The 21,073-nt window shown below is 39.7% G+C and overlaps 1 protein-coding gene across 1 annotated transcript in view; it reads right to left on the bottom strand.

The window, feature by feature from the left end:
- The window catches only part of SLC22A15 (solute carrier family 22 member 15), a 43,000-nt gene that overhangs the window by 18,013 nt on the left and 3,914 nt on the right, over positions 1-21,073 (bottom strand). Inside the window, exons 2-6 of the mRNA XM_015818079.1 lie at positions 19,676-19,888; positions 16,978-17,110; positions 14,617-14,781; positions 4,996-5,125; positions 2,345-2,560 (exon numbers count right to left, since the gene is read on the bottom strand). Coding sequence (XP_015673565.1) covers positions 2,345-2,560; positions 4,996-5,125; positions 14,617-14,781; positions 16,978-17,110; positions 19,676-19,888 — 857 coding nt within the window. The remainder of the gene's footprint in view (positions 1-2,344; positions 2,561-4,995; positions 5,126-14,616; positions 14,782-16,977; positions 17,111-19,675; positions 19,889-21,073) is intronic.

The following is a 21,073-nucleotide window of genomic DNA, read 5'->3' as shown; positions in this document are numbered from 1 at the left end:
CCGGCCTGGCGTAGTTTGATTATGTTTCAGTGGGGGGTTTTTTACGGGTGTGTTTTTAGAACAGGCCTGTTATTTAATTCGATTTTAAAACAAACTATTTATTTATTATTGTGGTTTTTAGTATCGCCTGTTCACCGCCCTGAGTCCCGCAAGGGAGATAGGGCGGTATATAAATTTAATAAATAAATAAATAAATAAATAATGCTTGAGAGACTAGCTGGAACAGCATTTTTTCTATGAAGAAGTTTGTTCCAATAAAATATGTAATATATTTTTCAAGTTTTGTTTCACTGAAAACAGAATAGCTTTTCAATTTTCTTTATACAATAATGTGACTTCTTTTGTCAATTGCTTAAGGCACTTGTTTTTAACTAAGCTCCTGGCTTCTTTTGGTGTATTTTCTGATGATTGCTTCAAATTATAGCATATATTTAGCTTTTTTATATTTTAATTTTTGTTTTAGTTCGTAACTCTTCAATTTTTAAATAAAAATCACATGCAAATTATCTCAGGAATCTTCAGCTCACAGCCCTCATAACACATTATATTTCCAAAATCACAAGCCCCAAAATATGTGCTATGAATACTAAAGTTTCAGATTTTAAGAGTGAATTATATTCAGAAGTGCACTTGGCAGATAATACAGTAAAGACAAAATAAGTAATTTTGGTTTCATTTATAGATCATCTAGTCATTAAATTTATCAGGTAAAGTTTGATAGAGTGTTTTAACAAATGAATTATGGGATTGTTAAGTAGACGCACATGTAATATCAGGAGAGGCAAGGGGCATAGCTGCCCAACTCTGGAGCTTTCTGCAGCATGGCATAGAGTGTGTTCTCTATGTTCTCTAACTTCATCCCTAAGTAATCCAGCTGCATCTTGAGATAGCCATTTTCAGAGCAGCCACAATTCCAAGAGTCTGGAGTTCTGGAAATCTCTGAGATCACTCACTACAGGTGATCAGGGATGGAGAGGAGGGTGTGGGGCCAAGTGTGGTGGGAAGCAAGCTCAAAGCCTGACTTGTGCCTAACTTTTGAACAATACTAATAAGAATTGTCAAGAGTCGGCCATGACTGAATGGATACCATCATCATCATCATCATCATCATCATCATCATCATCATCTTCTTCTTCTTCTTCTTCTTCTTCTTCTTCTTCTTCTTCTTCTTCTTCTTCTTCTTCTTCTTCTTCTTCTTCTTCTTCTTCTTCTTCTTCTTCTTCTTTTTCTTTTTCTTCATCATCATCAAGTATATGGAGATAAATGTCACTTTATTCTGTTTTCTTTTAATATACTTCTAGGTTGGATTTTTGGCTTTATGTCTTAGTTTTAGACAAATAATATTCTGGGGTTTTTTTGGTCCTTGAGAGTTAGTGGTAACAATAGCAACAATTATATTCTTTTGGGTTGTGTTTTGGGTTTGGTCCTCCTATTTTGCTTTTAACAGTTTGGAACTGTTTTGTTCTATACTGATCTTTCAACAAAATAAACTTTGGCTAACGAACTACAATATCATGGTTAGGTACTAATGCTAGCATTATGGTTACCTGTTAGCAATGGCAAGGTAAAATGGCAGAAAGTAACTGTTTCACAGTATTTTATATAACTTTTCAGAATTTCAGTGTGTGTGTGTGTGTAGCATAACATATTTGCCATTTTCAATTCATTAGAGCCTTCTCTGTCAATATATGAAATGGCTCTGTGTTGCAGCACTTAGAACTACATCTTATGCACCCTCAAATCAATTTGACTTTATATACCTACCCTATCTTGAACATATATGCTAAGGATTGGCTCTGGGGTAGATTTAAGCTTAGGAATAGATATGTAAAGGTTTTAGGAGGCAAATCCTCATCTCCATCTCCACTCAAAGCATAACATGACCCCAAAATCATACTGATGAAATTCAGTAACAAAAATGATCAAATTTAGCAGTAATTTCCAGCTGATTGGAAGGGGATGAGGTATTGTAATTAAGAATTAAAAAGGACTGATATGTTTGAAAAGTTTACCAATCTTATACGTAACAAGAAATAGCAAATTAGGATGAATTACAATTTAATTAGCATTCTTACACTTCAATGTTTTCCATAGCAACATGGCTAAAACAAAAATATGTTCACAATAAATTATCATCTTTAGTATTGTCTACATTATATTCCAAATCCACTCAGTTTTGCCACAACCCTTTTCTTAAGTAAATGATTTCAAACTAAGAACTTCAGAGACAATAAAAAACAATAAATTACAACAGCCCCCAAAGCATTACATGACTATTTTATGGCATATTTCAATAACAGAAAGCAGCACTTCCAAGATAATTTTCAAAAAGTAGCATATATACCAGATGAATAGCATGACCAGAGTACGTCCCAAAAGGATCTTATATCGGAACAGATCCATAATACTACAAGACTGCTTACAGATCCATGCAGTTGGAAGTTTAAGTGAAAAAGTGCACTTGGGCTTGTAGTTTCTCTTTGCAATGAGGTAGAGAGAATCTTCAGCTTCATGGAGTCGACCTTGTGAATATAACCAACGAGGTGATTCAGGAATGAATCTAGAAGAAAATAATCATTCATTAAGAGCATTAGGGATATTTTACTAGTAAAAACTTCATGCTGGTGCACATATTATGCATGTTATGGTTCCGATAGATGAAACCATTTAAAAGAACTTCAAGGCAAAGATTTTTTCCTTAAAGATACATTTTATTTAGGAAACAATGTATTGGCACTTACATAGGTAAACCCAAGACTGAAATCCCCTCCCTCAGGCTACAAAGTAGCAAGTTGCAATTCCCACCCCAAATTGCTGTCATAAATCACATTCACCAATTATTTCAAAACACCGGCTCTCCTCCCAGCGTTTCAGCCTGCCAAAACTCTTATCAGGACTGACCTTGATTTTCACACATAAGTATTGTTATGGCTAACTGAGAAACTTAACATCCCCCCTCCTTCATTTAAAATCTCTACACTAAACTGTGGCAACAAAGATAAAATGAAAAATGGGTTCAGTTCAATTTGTCCCACCGTTGACAATGCACATATATTAAGCTAAAAATAAACATGATCTTATGAATAAATAAGAACAAGTTTGCAAATATGTAGCACTTGAACTCCAACATGCAACTGTTTTAAAACATTTAAAGAAATATGTTTAACATGCAAATCCAAATTTTGAAAATTTCAGGCAATATGAAAGCAAGAAGACAGAAAAATTGAATATTGTCACAGCTTGCTGAAATATAATCAAAACCATGGATGTAGCACAATTAATCTTCAGGGGAGTATTCAGATCTGCCTGATGGGAGATCAGTTTTATTAGTAGCTCTATTAATAGTTGTAAATTTTAGTTGTTCAATTTTATGAATATTTTACAGAAAAATTATTTTGTTCACTGTAAGCCATCTATAATTGTGAGAAAGAGCGGCATACAAATGTTGATGCCCAGTTCAAAAAACATATTTCAACAATATAGATAGAAATGGTTGTTCATAAATTTAACTATTCTTAATCAGAACTGTCCTTTTTTCTTTATTTCATTCTCATATCTAAGCAATTTGAAGTTCAGACAGATTAAACAACAAGTATATGGAATACAATTTTCTTTTTTTCAAATATTCTCCCAATAAAGTTTCCATTCTGATACCAGGGGCTTTTATAAATTTAAACTTGGAATAAGAAGAAATTAATTTCTTCTGAATGCAAATTGCTTAAGTAAACTACTAGTTTTAATTCAAATGTTTACATTTTATCCTTTCATTACTTTAAGCGTGAAAGAGGGATGTGGGCTGATGCTTTCAAACAAGCATAAGTTTTTCTTTGGACTGAGCTTTGAAAAACAAACAAACAAACAGAACAAATACTTTGAGGTTTTCAGAGTAATTTAGCGTAGTGAGAAAAAGTTAAACTCAGCTTTTGGTGACTGCACTGACACATCCATGAAATTTTCTTGGCAGCAATATACAAGCAGTTCACTACAGCCTTTTTCTGGGAAGTTATTTTCCTTCAACTTCCAAAGCTGTCTTAGATTCAGGTATTTCCAGTCTCCCATCCAAGTACTAAACAGGCTTGAACCTGTTTAGAATCTTTGGGGGGAGGCAACACACAAACAGAGACTAACACATACGCCTTCCTTCAGTTATTGCAGGAAGTATTTGAGATGTATTTGTGTGTGTGCATATGCTTCCAAAGGAAGCCTTTCTCCTTCCCTTCTTTAAAGTCCTCCCCCCACTTAAGATTTTGGTGAATTTTTATCTTTCTTTTGAAATCCCAGGCAACCGCAGATAGGTAAGACCTGGAGTGGGGGACAGGCAAAGGCTGGGATGAGCACTGCCACAGTAGGAAAGCCACTTGCTGGGAGACAAGGTTGCTGTTTAATTGCGGTTGCTCAGAAAATTGCATCCGCTTCTGGGACAAAGCCAAGTGGCCCAGGGATATTGGAGGGTGGGGTGGGATGATCAGTAGCAGAGATGGGTTGGAAGCAAGCACGAGGCCTGTGTGGGATAGAGGGGAGAGTGGAGAGGTGGCACTGCAGAAACCCTGTGGTTGGTGATAAGGGCAAATGACTGTGGGGGTGCTTCAGCTTCCACAACTTTGAAACGGGATATGAAACTAACTCGCATGAACCAAACTGGATATATATATATATATAAAAAAGAGTAGGTTCAACGCAAGAAGCTGTGAAGACAGGCTCGCCCTAGTCAGTGTCAAAAGTAGCAGTGTTGCAAATGGTACAGATAATCACCTCTTGACTCTTGTTTCTAGATTCAAGACAGTACAGTTTAGGTATAACAGTGGAAACTACTTAAAAGGAGAATATTAAGTCAAAGAAATTTAGAAGATAAATACCAAGAGAAGAGCCAAAATTATTTTCAAGTATAGAGAAATTAGGATGGAAGAAGCTGAAAGGAAGACAAACAGCTATTTTTTTTATTCAGTGACAAATGCTATTCATATTTTAGCAAAATAATGTAGGTATATAACTTACAGACAAAGGAGAAAGACTAGAGCTCCCTCCAAGTTAACCACCACTGCTAATAATCTCCAGGAGCGAATAAGATATCCTAACAAAGCATATTGTGCAATTCCCACAGCAAAGAAGAGGCAACCGAGTGATCCTATTATAATGCAGATAGGGAAAAAGTGTTATTGATAATTTTGTAGTGACTTCTAAAGTGATGATTTAATACACAGGCAGAGAAGACTATGTGAACAAATATGCAGAGATAAAGAACATTCAAAACTCTGAAAAATGGTAGATGCCATCCAAAAAGGCTGTTATAACTTATAGGCATATTTCAACATTCAAAATGCTTGTCATAGACACTAACATATTGTCGGGGGGGGGGGATTATTCACTATAATATGAACCAAAGCAGTTGAGATTTAATACAAAGTTTCTTTCTTAAAATCCCAAACTAGTGAACACTGGGCTTCTAGCCAACTAGACCAAGACTGTAAACTGGATTATAGGAGATAGCAAAGATGCATCAACAGTAGGCTACTGTACTGAGCAGGAGGTTGGACTAGACATTTGCATAGGCTTTTATATTAGCAATAATCACCCAAATCCAGTATTTGTGATTAGCACCTTCATCTTCCTTTCACCCTGATCTACATTCCTTCACTATGATAAAAATAACCCTTTTTCACTTCCTGTCCCGATATTTTTTCACTTTGTTATCTGGCTTCTGTTCCCTTTCTCAGGGTTACTTTAAGTTTAAAGGACAACCTGAAGGGCATCAAGAATGGTATCCTGAACGCCAACAATTCATAGCATCATAGGGCTGGAAGGGACCTCAGAGGTCTTCTAGTCCAGCCTCCTGCTCAGTGCAGTAGCCTTATACCATCCCAGCCAAACTACAATCCCAGGAGGCAAGCTATTCCACTCATGAATTGCTCTCATTGTCAGAAAATTTATCCTTACTTCTAGGTTGGATCTTTCTTGTCCTGTCTTTTGGTGCCCCAGAGAATAATTTAATCCCCTCTTCTTTGTGACAACCCTGCAAGTATTGGAAGACAGCTATCATGTCCCCCCGCACCAATCCTTCTCTTCAATAGACATACCTAGCTCCCTCAACTGTTTATCATACAATTTAGCCACCAGACCCTTTGTCATTTGTTGCTCTTCTCTGCACACTTTCCCAAGTGGCAACATTTTGTTTTGTATCATGGTGACCAGAACTGGATGCAGTATTTCAAGTGTAGTCCCACCAGTGCAGTGTAAAGTGATACTATCACTTCTCAATGTCTTGAAAGTATCCCTCTTTTGATGCAGCCTAGGATTGCATTGGCTTTTTTGGCACCTACAACACACTGCTAGCTCATACTTAAGTGGTTGTCTATTAGGACACCTAGATCCCTCTCACAGTCACTTATGTTGAGCCAGGTGCCGCCTATTTCAGACCTGGGATTTTTAACAGGGCCTATGATAATTCACCGCAGCCAACTTGTCACAGCTAACTCACCACGGACAACTCGCTGCGGCCAACTGACTGTAGGATAACTCACCATGGCCAACTCACCATGGGACAACTCGCTGCGGGACAAGAGTTACACCGATATCAAAGAAATGGTAGAATAGAATCATTAAAGAAAGGATGCAAAAGGAGGGACAGAATGAAATGTGAATGACAAAAATTTAAATAATTTTTTATTTAAATAGTTAAATTGAATTGTTGAATTGTCCCGTGGCGAGTTGTCCCACGGTGCGAGCTGGCCATGGTGAGTTGGCTGAAGTGAATTGGCCATGGCGAGTTGGCCGTGACAAGTTGGCTGTGGCAAGTTGTCCCATTCTGTTTTGTGTCTCCCGGGCCACATACAGCTCTTTGGCTGTCCCTGTCCAGACTGCATACTATAAGTCAATTGAAAATTAGAAATCAAATGTAAATAAGTATACACCATGCACACAATACAACTACATTGCTTTTATTTTGGAGACTATTTTTTTTTTCAATTTACGTATGTACATGACTGTGTGCGCCTACACACACATAGCCCTATTTGTTCAGCACTCCACAACAGTCCCAATTTCTCATGTAGCCTCTTGGGAAAATTAATTGGCTACCGCTGGCCTATTCTATACCTATGTATTTGGTTTTTCCTGCCTAAGTGCAGGACCTTACTTTTCTCACCACTGAAGGGGCGTTGGTCTTACCTGAACGCCATTTCTCAGCATGATGAAGGATAATCCACTTGATTGGGTTTCCTGAAGTCCCTTGTACCCAATAAGACTAAGTCTGAGATAGCCACGCCTCCTGCCTGGCCGCACATGCCCAGTTCCGATGGAGGCGAAGCAACAGACAAAGTCAGGCGTGTTGTTCTCCAGACCCCTATCACCGTGCCCATGAACCCAAGAAAGAAAAAAGGGGCGGGGGTGGATTATCCATCATCATGCTGAGAAATGGCGTTCAGGTAAGACCAACGCCCTTTCTCCAGCATGAGGGATGGATAATCCACTTGATTGGGACATACCAAAGCTCGCCTGTCCCTAGGGAGGGTTAACAGACGGGGCACGTGATGGAGGAGATGAAACTACTCACTGTAATACACGACGGCCAAAGGCAGCATCAGCAGAAGCAAAACTATCTATTTTATAATGACGGATAAATGGGGAAGGGGACGACCAAGTCGCCGCCCGACAGATGTCGCCAATAGGCGCCTGAGTAGCCCAGGCAGCAGAAGTAGCCGCGCTGCGAGTAGAGTGAGCTGTGATACGTGACGGCACAGCCAATGATTGTGATTGATATGCTCTAGCAATACAAGCCTTTATCCATCTAGCGATAGTGGTAGAAGAGACCTTGAGACCCATTGATGTCGGAGCGAATGAGACGAAGAGAGCCTCAGATCTACGGAAAGAAGATGTCCTCTTAATATAAACGCGAAGTGCTCTGCGAACATCTAAAGTGTGCCATCTGCGATCCAAGTCACTAGATGGGCGAGGACAAAAACTTGGCAACACCACTTCCTGAGACCGGTGAAACANGGGGCGGATGAAAGGCCAAACGGAAGTGCCCTGTATTGATAATGATAAGATCCGTAACAGAATCTGAGAAATCTGCGATGTGATTGAAAAATTGGAATGTGAAGATACGCCTCCTTGAGGTCTATGGACGTAAGGAGGTCGTTTTTCCTTATGCTGGCCAGAATAGATTGGAGTGTTTGCATTTTGAACTTTTTGTATACTAGATAAGAATTTAGGCGTTTTAGGTCCAGAATGGCCCTCCATCCTCCCGAGGCTTTTGGAACTATGAATAGGATTGAATAAAATCCCCTTCCCCGTTGATCGGGGGGGACAGGTTCTATTGCCTGTATTGTGAGAAGATGGGTAATGGCTTCTTTCATGAGAGCCCGTTTTGACGGGTTTGAAGGGGTTGGGCAAGAAATGAAGCGGTTTGCCGGTTTTGCCAAGAATTCTAAGGTTAGACCCTGAAGAACTGTAGACAAAACCCAGGTGTCTGTGGTAGTTTCCTCCCATGTTCGAGAGAACAGGGAGAGGCGACCTCCTATGGGGGGACCTTCCCCAGAGTCACTTATTCCTCCTATAGGGACGGCCCCCCGCACCTCGAAAGGGCCGCTTAGACTGTTGTTGTAATTGCCTGGGTTTGGTCCCAAAACGTTCCGCCTGTCGGTCCGATTTTGGGGTAAATGGGCGTGCTGGTTGAGACCAGGTAGAGCCCTGGTTGTTGCCCCTGAATCCCTGTCTTCGATAAAAGGGGGTAGGCTTTCTATCTGATCTCTTGCCTTGATGAGCCAATACCTTCTTTTTGTCCTTATTTTCTACTAGATATGGCTCCAGGGCGTCTCCAAATAGCTTTCCACCAGAATAAGGAGCGGTGGACAAACGACTCTTAGATTTTAAATCCGCCTTCCATTGCTTCAGCCAAAGTAAGCGCCTGGTTGAAATATTGGCTGCTATTGCTCTGGCTGAAAAACTGGCAGCATGCAATGTAGCATCTGCTGCGTACTCAATAGCCGCTAACGCTTTCCCCAAAGTTTGATGTGCACGAACTTGATCCTGAGGGATTAAATTTTGAAGCTCCTGGAGCCAAGTGACAGAGGAACGAGAGAAAAAGGAGGCAGAAGTAGAAGCCTTTATTGCCCACCCTGATGCCTGATGCGCCCTCCTGAGGGAGTATTCTGATTTTCTGTCCTCAGGTTTTAAGGCCTCCGCCATGTCCCCAGCAATCGTGGTATTGGAAAAGATTGGAGTGAGGGAAGTGTCAACAGAGGGAACCTCCAAGAGGTTAGTCAGGGATGGAGCTACACTGAACAACTTTTTGTCAGAGGACCCAGGAGCTGGAGAAATACCCAGATTAGTCCACTGCTTTTTTAGCGTATTGGTAAAAATGGGGGGACAGGGAATGTGTTTTTGAGTAATCCTGCGCTCAGCAAACACTGGATTAGAAACCTGACTGGTGGAAGGGGTGGGTTCTGGTTCAGGTTCTGGCTCTAGCTGGGATGAAGCCGAGGCTTTGGCCAAAATAGATTTAAACAGGGNAAAGGTAGCAAAGGAAAAATAGTGTTGAAAAGGACAGGTGACAACCAGTGAAAAAACGCCCCTGAGATTCAATCAGGGAGATTGTGTCCCTAAATCTCTCAGCCCAATACTGAAGATGGTTGTATCAAGTGAAAAGAACCAACAGACTGGAAAACCAGTATGAACTCCTTGCACAAAAACCTGAATCCCTTCAGCACAAGTCTGAGGGTGGGATAACCAGGTAGCAAAGGCTGGACGGAACCAAAGCAGCCCCCCTGCCAAGGAGAAAAAAACAGCCTCTATCCCTTCAGCACAAGACTGAAGGTGGGATTGATGAAGGCTGAAATATTAATCTGGTGATTAATCCAAAAACAAGGATTAGGCCTGAGACCCTTCAGAACAAAGTCTGAGGGTGGGTCAACAACAAACAGGCTAGGGACAAGGCCCAGATTTAAGGCCCACGTCCTAATGAAAGACAAGGTGATCAGTCTGAGAGAAAAGGAGTAAAATGCGTATTGCCAGAGGCAATGTCACATAGGTAAGGCTGGGAACCACAGGGGGAATTATTTCACTTGGTTCTGCCCTCCCCAAAAGACAAGGGGGGGGGAACTAAACCAGCCACCCACTTCACCAGATTTTTAAAATGATGCAAAATGGTGACCGCCAGTCACGTGGGGACCAATCTGCTGTCCCGCGCCGGCCCTGCAGTGCAGGCCACCATACAAAATGGCGGATGTCAGCCACGTGGAGAAAGCCCTGCAAAGTAGGCCTCAATTCAAAATGGCGGCCCCGGCCACGTGGCTGTGTGATGGGGCTGTAAAATCAAAAGCGAAAGAACACCGTACTGAGAGCTTTCCTAATTCTCTCAGAAGAGAAAAGAGGGCGATCTGCGCAGCCTAGGCTGTGGCGCAGTCCCACGCTCCCCTTAAAACGATCGCGCCCAAGCCTAAAATGTAAAAGGAAGCAACGCGATCGAAGAAAGCTCCCCCCCCAAAATCTAAGACGATCCGCGCCGCTTGGGGCCTTAGCGGAAGCTCCGCGCACCCCCAAGAACAGTCGCGCTGGAAAACCGCGCCAAAACGGCAGCAGCCAGAGATCAAAAGAACTCCGTCTGGCTGAATTTTGCAGGCCCGTAGCCTCCTTGGAGCCCTGCCAATCAACTGGGGCGAGCGGAGAAAGGACTCCACAACCCCCAGTTCCCAGACACCACAATAAGGTCTATCAGGCTCTGGGAAGGCAGTGGCCCACAAACCAACAAACCCCCCTTCAATCCCCTAGATAAGGGAAAAACAAACGGGGGAAAAAAGCAAATAAAGGATAGGAGGAAAGGATCAGAGGGCTGGGGGAGTAAACAAACTAAATTGAGGAATTGAGGGAAAGGTAGAAATATCCAAAATAGTTAAATAAAACCTGAGTCTGGAGAGCAGAGAAACAACACGCCTTGTCTGGGTAAGACTAAGTCGGAACTGGGCATGTGCGGCCAGGCAGGAGGCGTGGCTATCTCAGACTTAGTCTTATTGGGTACAAGGGACTTTAGGAAACCCAATCAAGTGGATTATCCATCCCTCATGCTGGAGAACTGCATCTTACTGGATGGGGCCCAATGTTCAAGTCTATCAAGGTCCTTTTGGATCTTGAGCCTATCTTCTAAAGTGTTGGCTATTCCCCCCAGCTTGGTATCACTCTCTTAATTCTATGCAATTACTGACACAGGAAACATGACTTAGAATAAAAATCAGACCTTAATTCAGAAAACCTATTTTTGCACCCCACAATAGACAAACTTAGAAAACAATTTGCCAGGAAAGTGACCATGATTCAAAAAGGAGGTGTGATTCCTAAAGCAGAACAGTTTTCCTTTGAATTACCTTTAGCTCCAATAGAATTTTCAATCCATAGAAGGTATGCCAGTCAAGTCAGTTTCAAATCTCTTTTTACTGTGTCAGTTAATTCAACCCAAATCTCTCATTTTGAGAGAGCTGTTTCATCCCCAACCCGTCTGTATACAGTATGCAAGCAACTTAGTCAGAAAACTTTTCTTCTTCAATCTCTCTGTATCTAAATTCCTCAAGGCTCCAACTCCATTCTTACCCACATTTTCAATCCCACCACTTTCCTGTCATGATCCTGACCTCCTGTTCCTTATCCATTCCTTACATGCTCTTGGCCCAATCCACTCTATTTTCTGTCTTTTCCATATCTGTTTTAACAGAGATAGAAACAAACAAGCACTGATCCTCTTTTTTCCCCTCACCAAGCAACAAAACACTTGTTATTCAATTTGAATTTTGGAATTTTGAAAATTCAAATTTTAAATTTTAAAAAATTACCAAAAATATTTGTACAGTACTGTTCCCCTTCCTGATAGTTGGGCCTTCAGTGCAGCTGGCTGCACTGAAGGCCCAACTATCAGGAAGGGGAACAGTACTGTACAAATATTTTTGGTAATTTTTTAAAATTTAAAATTTGAATTTTCAAAATTCCAAAATTCAAACAACCTATTATGTAGATATTAGTATCTTAATAGCAAATTATGTAAATTATAGTATCCACAAATATGTTGGCATAGAGGGCAACCAGAATGAACTAATTAAATAAGATAAACATATGATGCCTGACATGTTCTGAACATTCAAATCTCTCTTCAGAAGTAAGAATTAGAAGGGAACACATAGGATTTAAGATAAATCTATTAGAAAAGTAAACGTATATATTATAGGGTTTTTTTTTGCAGACTTCATGTAACATCATTAACATATTTTATTTTTATTAAAATATTTATTAAAATATTTTAATTTAAAATAGTCAAAGAACTACATTATAAAATATATTTAGGAGAAACATAAATGTAGTCATTTCTAAGTATTTATTACTGTATACTGGACAGTCACTTGTCTGAGATGGTATAGGTCAGGGGTAGGCAACCTTGGCTATGCTGGCTCAGGAATTCTGGGAGTTGAAGTCCATGAGTCATAAAAGAGCCAAGGTTGCCTACCCCTGGTATAGGTTCTCCTGCTTGAGTGGGGGGCTGGACTAGAAGATGTCCAAGGTCTCTTCCAGCTCTATTCTATTCTTCTATTCTTCTATTATATATTCTTAGTAGATACTCCAACTTCAGGACTATGTTTCAAAATGTTCTCAAGATAAAATTTTGCCACACTAAAATTAGACTGCCACATTAAGGGCAAAAAGGTGGACTTCTACATAACAAGAATTTTAAAAATGGAAAAAACAAAGAAGAAATTTCTCAAGAAATAAATAAAACACAATCTCAAAATAAATAAAATAAAACCCCTATCTGATTCTTCCAAATCCATTGCCATAAACATTTATTATGAACTGAGCTCATATGGGATCCTTCAAAAAAGCAGGGCTTAGGCTCCTAGAATTAAAATAGTAGGCGACAGGAGGAAGAAAGAAAATGCAAGACAATTAAGAAAAGAGCTGGAGCAGATAGCTTAAAGCAAAGATCAAAGGTTAAGATCAAAAAGAGAATAAAGACAGGTGTGAAACATGCAATAGGAACAGCAGTGGATACAAGTTAAGACAGAAGCAGAAACAAGTCCAAGAGATGGGAAGGATGCACATTCAGAGGATATAAAAACACAAAGATCCACAACCACAGAACTTTACTACATTTAGTTTAAACCAAATATGCCATCCCCAAATATCACTTTGGCAAATCTGCTATAGTGATGGGTAGAATTGTATTTATTACATGCAAATGTTACATGTGGTCCTTGTATAATGACTACAGGTTCAGTAATTGTTCAAATTTATGACAGCACTGAATAAGAGATAGCCCTCTGAGTTTTAGCAAACACAGCACGTCACAATTATGTGATTGCAATTTGCAATCTTCCCTACTGGCTTACCACAAGCAAAGCCAATAGGGAAGCTGGGATCACATGAAATCCTTGCTTAATGACCCACATGCACCTCACTTAATGACCATAACTAGAGCTGCCAAAATGGCTCTTACTAAATGGCACAATTAGGTGGACAATATACATCTCAGAGGGCATTACCATCTTGACATAGTGAGGGAGCTCTCTAATGAAAGTAATGGTGACAAAATATAAGCTTCTAGAAGGATCACCCTCATTGGCAAGAGGATAAAGGATTTGGGCAACAAGAACAATACAGCAAGACTCTGTAGACACAGAGTGTTCAGCAGGAAAGGAAATGGAAAGAGCTCTCAATCAAGAACTTCAAGAAATAGAGTAAAATATGGAAAATGAAATACATTTTTAAGATCAGAAAAATCAATGAAAAAACCTACAACTAAGGTATGAATATAAGATCACACATCTATAACAAAGGCAAATAGAAAGACTATATTGAAACCTTTTACAAGCAGGATTAAAGAATAATAAGACCATCTGAACAGAAAATCTATTCAGAAACAAACTCCACTAGATAGTAAGGGGACAAGTCAGCTATTTGTGGACTGAGAGAAGCCAAAGCTAATTATATCTCACCCAAGTCATTCCTGGGCCCAGCAATACAATACCAAACAATTTGCATCCAGTCTCCAACTTCCCTTTCTGGGGAAGGTTGCCAAGAAAGTGGTATATTTACAGCCCTAAGGTTTCTGGAGAAAGGGAATTATTGGGAACCACTGCAGTCAGATATCACATCAAGTTAAGAACTAAGATGGCATGGGACACCTTCATGGATAACCTCTGGAAGACCCTGAATGGGGCAATGTAACCATTCTGGGCATCCTGATACCTCAGTGGCTTTCAATAGCATTGACCATGGTAGTTGGATCAATTCAGGGGGCAGGGAGCAGGGGATCATGGTTCTCCAGTGGTTCTTTTTTTGGAGGTGGATTCCAGTCAGTGTAGGAGGAGGACAAAGTTCCAGTCACAGGCCTCTGCTTTGGAGAGTACCACAGGCTCAAACTATATCCCAGCTCTTATTTAATATTTATATGAAGGTTCTGGGTGAGGATATTCATCAGCACAGAATCAAACATCATGATTAAACATTATGAAATTAACATTATACATGCATAGACAAACTTTCTAATTTTTTAATATGTGAAGTAGCTTTTAAGTACTACTGAATTATCTTGAGTATTTGCTACAAGAGTAAATCTGAAAGATCTAACCATTAAATCTGTACCTGCCAATGCCCAAAAAGCAGTTCCCAAACATTCATTCAACAGGACAAAAGCAACCAGTGACATTCCACCATTCATTACTCCTACCAAGAAACGAGAGACTGCAAAAAACTCATACGTAGGAGAAAATCCATTAGCAACAGCAAATAGAATGTCAAGGCCAAAACCTAGAAGAGAAAGGGAAAAAAATCCTTTAGAATTATTTGATAGTGTTTAATGCTGGTTTTATTGGGTTTTTCCCCCAAAATCAAGCACACTTATAAAACAAAATTCTTTGGTATTTCATTAAAATGCACTGAGTTACTCAAAAATAGCAGGCACTATTTACTAATCTCAGTTCTGAATGAAAGTATATTGTTTCAGATTAACTTTTAAGAAAATTCACAAGACACATTTTGTGGAAAAAGAAGAAAAAACTTAAAGACCACATTTGATTAAAACTAAAAATGTTTGATGTTTGGAAGTCTTTTAAGTATCTTTTGACTGAACTATGAAGCCAAATATAATTATACAATCAATATTTATCTCCTGTCTTACAGAGGTAATCCTTAATTTACCACAATTGGGATTGTAATATCTGTTGCTAATGCAGTTGTAAAATGTGAAATCACGCGACCACATCACATAGCAACAGCAATCCCAGCACTCCTTGTTGTTGTTGTTAAACAAATTCTACTAGTTATTAGGTGAGGACTCACCCCAATCAAAGCCATCTCGGGCTAGGTTCCTCCCAGACAAAAGCCTTGGTTTTTCTAAGGTAAGAGACTGATTCCCCTTCAACAGTCTCCAACTGTCTATTGCCCCCATCTCTGTCCTTTTGGACGCCCTGCACCCTGCCTTGCAGGATGACAACAGCTGCAGAACCATGCTGGTGGAGTCGAGAAGGCTGCTTACAGTGTGGGGCTTGAGGCAGCATTTCTCAGTGGCAGTGGTGGCAATGGGATTGTAATAGAGGTCTGGGGGCAGCTGGACAAGACTGGTAAAGGACCCAGGCCTCAACTTCAGCCCCAACCCTACCACTGATGCCAAGGAGTGCCACTGTGCAAGGTGACCAAAAAGGTATAGATGTGAAGATAAGCAGGTGGGGAAAGTTGTAGCACTTCTGCGGTTATAAGTGTGGACAGGTTGCCAAGTGGCTGAATGTTGATCATCTGAACAATGGAGTGCTGCAAAGTCATAGTTTCAGGGACCAATCATAAATCTCTTTGTTCAGAGTCACCATACTTTTGAATGGTCATAAACCAAGGATTATCTGTAGTGATTTCCATTTCTACACATTGGAAATCACCTCATTTGATCTGATCTGGGTACTCTTGAGTAACAATATTTATAGAATCATAGGGCTGGAAGGGATGTTGGGAGATCTTCAACTTCAACCCATTGCAGGAAATCTTATATCATCCTAAATAAATGGCTGTTCAATCTTTTCTTGAAGACTTCCAGGGATGGTGCACCCACTCTGGGAGACAAGATGTTCCATTGGTTAATTGTTCTGTGAGGATGTTTCTCCTTAGTCACAGATTGGATCTCTCTTTAACAAGCTTCCATCCGTTGCTTCTTGTTCTACCCTCAGGTACTTTGGAGAATAAGTCAACCCACACTTCTCTGTGACAGTTCCTCATATACAGGAAAATAGCTGTCCTGTCACCCCTAATTCTTCTCTTCACTAGGCTGGACATACCTAATTGTCTTAACCATTCCTTGTACAATTTATCCTGCAGATCCCCTATTATCATAGTTGCTCTTCTTTGCATTCTTTTTAAGGTCTCAGCATCTTTTTTTATAGTATGGTGACCAGAACTGGACACAGTATTCCAAGTGTGGCTATACTAGTACAGCATAGAGAAATACTATCATGTCTCGTGATCTTCATGCTTTTCCTCTGTTGATGCAGCCTGGGACTGCATTTGCTTTTTTGGTAGCCGTAGAACACTGCTGATTCATACTAAAGTGTGGTCCACTAGGATACCTCATTTCTAGGTGTAGGTATTTCTAGGTACATTACTCAGTAGGATATTCCCATGTAGCTTTCTAGTTCTGAGGCAGCAACTGTTTTTCTGTGATGGCTCGAGAAATTAGTTATCATCCATTGGAGGGAATAGTCAACCAAAGGAACTCTCAATTGCTACACATTGTTTCTTCCACAAACACACATATCAGAGAAAAGTCCCTTCCCTTCCATCTGCAAGAAGGTACCTTAAGGATTGGAATAAAGAATAGTAAATCCCTCAACAAGGGGATCTCCTTTGAAAAAAGCAGATTAAATTTGGCTACCTGAGGATTTACTCAGCTTTCTTGGTCATATTTTCCAAATATTAAACAGAGAAGACTAACATTTTCTACTAAATTCTAACACAACTTACCTATGAGAAAGACTTTTTTCCTCCCAAAATGATCTGATAGTTGTCCAAAAGTAATTACTCCAACAAACACACCACCAAAGAAACATGAACTAGCAACACTGATCTTATATGAAGTATTGCCAATTAAAAACCACTATGGATAGAAAAGAGAATGTTAGGCAGAATCTAATGGAACTTAACAGAAGTACTATATCTTTCAACAAGAGGAAAACTAAACCATATTCAAAACTAATCTTCCATCTTTCATTTTTCAGATATTCTATTTGGCAGATGGGTATCTAAAAACAATAGAAAAGAGCAGGTTGACATTCCTGATGCAAACTGAAAAGGATCTGAATTTGTTTATCACATCAAGTTTCATTCAATATCCTCACTTGCATTCTTATGCTCAACCACAGAGCCATTAAGACAGCAAATATTCTTTTAAACACTGACCTTCAAACTCTAGAGTCAGATTCAAATGAAGCTCCAGGGCTGGGGAAAATCCTAAAGGTTCTTCTTAAGGTTTCAGAAAGAATGCTTAATACATGTTTAGAATTGTATTGGCTATCAGATCCCCTGGAAAATAAACTAACCACTGCCATTACTACAACTGTTGGAATTGCAGGCAGGGCTATCTAGAATATGGCTACACAACACCTAACACAAATTGATTTCCAAAGAGATCTGAGTAGAGTTGGAGACTGACAAGAACAGTAATGCCAACCATTCCACTCAAACTGTCTTTTCCTCCCCCCCCCCTTTGCTAAGGCCAGGTTGTCAGCTCATGAAGCTTGGATAGGAGAGAGGCAGCCATGACAAGTAGTCACTGAAATAACTTAACTCTTTCATTCTTTCCAGAAAAAGAGATTGACAAAAAACATAATTGCCTTTTAGATTGAGGGTTAACTTTCCTAGATTTTAGGGCAGTCTTTTCAATTTTCTAGAGTTGACTATAAATAATCAGATAATCCAGGAAACTATCAAGTTAAATGAACAAACTCTCCATAAAAGAGAATAGGAGTTGATGTTTTTCAGTGAACAATGTTTACAGTTGCATTTATTTATGCTTTCCTTTACTTTCTATTTGTCAAGGCTTTTTCAAGCTAAATTCGTTCATCAAAAACTATTCATTTGCTATCGAACTACTTTTATGTACTTCTGCAAAATAACAATTCATCCTTGCTGATCAAAGCTGTTCAATAGAAATCTTGGAGTACTATGATTGTTATATCAATGAGGAGGGAATACTATTTCTGCTCTGATACCAAGAGACTGACATCCAACTTAATGGCTGACTTTTAGAGTGAATCTAGGACAACTCACTGCGGCCAGCTCACCACCACCAGATCGCTGCCAAGACACCGCAGGACAACTCCACACAGCTAACTTGCCATGGGGACAACTTGCTGTGGGTGGGTGAGCAAGAGAGTGCAGACTGGTGGTTGGGGGCATCCCACTTTCACATCTCCTCCTGCTGCTGCTGCTGCGCTGAGCTCCAGGCCAAAGAGGCCGAGGATGGCAGTGGTGGGCAGAGCAGGCTGTGGGGAGGCAATAGCCGGGGGCTTTCCATTTTCATACTGGCAGCAGACATAGGATATGTTGGAGATTCTACATTTGCAAGAGAATGTTCCTGACAGCTGTTATCTGGCTTGAACAATAATTAGTGAAACAGATGTTATAACTATAACAGAAGCAATATATATTTATTGGAAATGCATTACAGGGATAGGCAAAATCTAGTACCTAGCAACATCCTATCAGAAAGAGTGTCTAAGAGCATTCTGTGTTGGGGGTGGTGGTACAAAGGCAGAAGGAAATTATTTGAAACTAGCATCATTTAGATAGGCAGAACAGGCAGAGTTGTAAACAAAGAGGAGGCACAGAATAAATTTTTAAAAATGTATATCTTGCTGCTCCACTATGGTCAAATCATCAGAGCTAAGAGTCAGTGTCTTTGGTGTCACACCTTCAATGAGAGTTGGCAAGTGATCAAACAGAAAAAACAAACTGGAATCTGGCACTGGAGATCAAGGGGAGGCATTTTTTTCATATTTCTTATTTTCTTTCTTTCCTATTTTCTTTTGACTCAGACTATTACTCACCCAGAGAGGCAACTTCTGGGAGCTCATAACTATAGAATGCAAACAGGAAAGATCTGCATGGAAGTGTGCTTATAGAAGACAGCAAGGAAGGGTCAAAGTAACATGAATTAGGAAAACATCATGACCTTCAAAATGTGTATGATATTGGTCTTCCTGTCTGAGGAACACGCAAACAGCATTTAGTGCAAATGAATGTTTATTTTTTATTGGAAGAGAAAACAAAGGGATTTGAGAAAACAATTGCTACACTGAAATGCATCAAGGAAGGCATGACAACTGAAACTCTCCAGAAGGGACAGTGAAGACAATAGGAAAAGTTCTTTTTGGCTTAGACAATGTATGGCTAAGGATTTTCCTCTCCTCACTGGTGATGATGATTACTGGAAAATAAAGGCTTTTTCAGATGGTCCTTTCTTTCATCCTTCACTAAGTTTCTATCTATTAACAGCTCAGTCACTACTCTGGGACATTTTAGTTGCCTCTGAAACAAGGTTCATATTACTGTTTTTGTTTTTATTTTGTCCAAAAGCTTAACATTGCTGCTTATGATATCCAGGTTCTAATACTAAAGTTATAATATTCAGCCTTTCCACAGAAATTATTATGCTTCATACCTCAGAGGCTATTGAAGTAAAATTGCTGTTAAAATGTACATATTTATGAAGGTCACTCCAATTGGCTGTTAGAAGCCACTTTCTAAAGTTGTTTTCTTCAATAGTTGTGTCATTACTATGGCTATGATTAGCTAGTATTCCTTCAAGATCCCAGTGATAAGGTGGTATTGCTCCTACTAGTGCAATGAGGACCGCTTCACTGGCTACATAGAGCTGAAACAAGAAAAAACAGCATCAAGATCAGTGCCAGATAAACAGACAACATTCAAAGCATTCAGATATTGGAGACCCAGTTTGGTTTAGTGGTTAAGGCACCAGGCTTGAAAGGGGAAGACTATGAAAGCCAGCTGGGTGACTTTGGGCCAATCTCTCTCTCTCTCTCTCTCAGCCCAACCCCACCTCACAGGGTTGTTGTTGTGGGGAAATAGGAGGAGGATGGTGTGCTGGATATGTTCACTACCTTGAATTATCTATAAACATAATAAAGGCAGGATACAAGCAGCATGATGGCCTAGTGCTAAAGATGCTCACCTCCCACTTGGAAGGTTGAGAGTTCAAGCCTAGGTAGCGGCAGATGTTTCTCACTTAGGGTGCAAAGAAAAAATATCTGCTACAAACTTCACATGGCGTCAGGAAGAGCATCCGGCAAGTAAACGCTCAGCTCCATCCAATCATCCCGACTCTACCCGAAATTAAGGGATTGCAGGTTTGTAAAAAGTGAATTTTAATAAAGGCAGGATACTAACTAACTAAATGAATGAATAAATTCCACATAACAAATTGCTTAAAAGCCAAAAGAGTAACCTTTTTTTTTACCTCTTGGATTATACTGGACTTCAAATACTAGCAAATTGAATTCTTTGGACACTTGAGTTAGAACTTGTCCACACTAAGATATGACTGAGTTTTTGCCTGCCTATAAAATCGTTATAAAATCTGACCAAACAAGGAAGCCTCTCTTTAATCATAGCTTCTCAGCTTGAGTGAAATAGAAAAATCTGATAATTCAGACTTCTCGTCTACTTGAACTATAAAAAATATACAGTGAACTGATAGATGCAATGTATAGTTAAAAAGTCTTTATTCAATAAACACACGATGTTAACCAACAAATGACTCATATATTTTAATTAAACCATCTACATCTCAAACTTCCTTCAATTGATTTGTACACAAAATATGAATATTAATATTCTGTCATGTCCTTTGCCATTAGACAGATGCAGTCCAAACAGATGTTTCCAACTATTATATTTATATCTGATACTCAGATCAAACGATCCTCCTAGGACATCTTCCCTAACAAATTAGGTCTGATAAATTAAAAGAAAAATAGTAAGATATATACTTCTGGAATTCCATGGTCTTGTGGAAAACGAAAGAACTCTTACGAATTCC

The sequence above is a fragment of the Protobothrops mucrosquamatus genome, unplaced genomic scaffold (genome assembly GCF_001527695.2).
Source record: "Protobothrops mucrosquamatus isolate PMUCROS unplaced genomic scaffold, P.Mucros_1.0 scaffold677, whole genome shotgun sequence".
NCBI classification, from domain to species: Eukaryota; Metazoa; Chordata; class Lepidosauria; order Squamata; family Viperidae; genus Protobothrops; species Protobothrops mucrosquamatus.
This window is presented reverse-complemented; position numbering and strand designations above follow the sequence as displayed.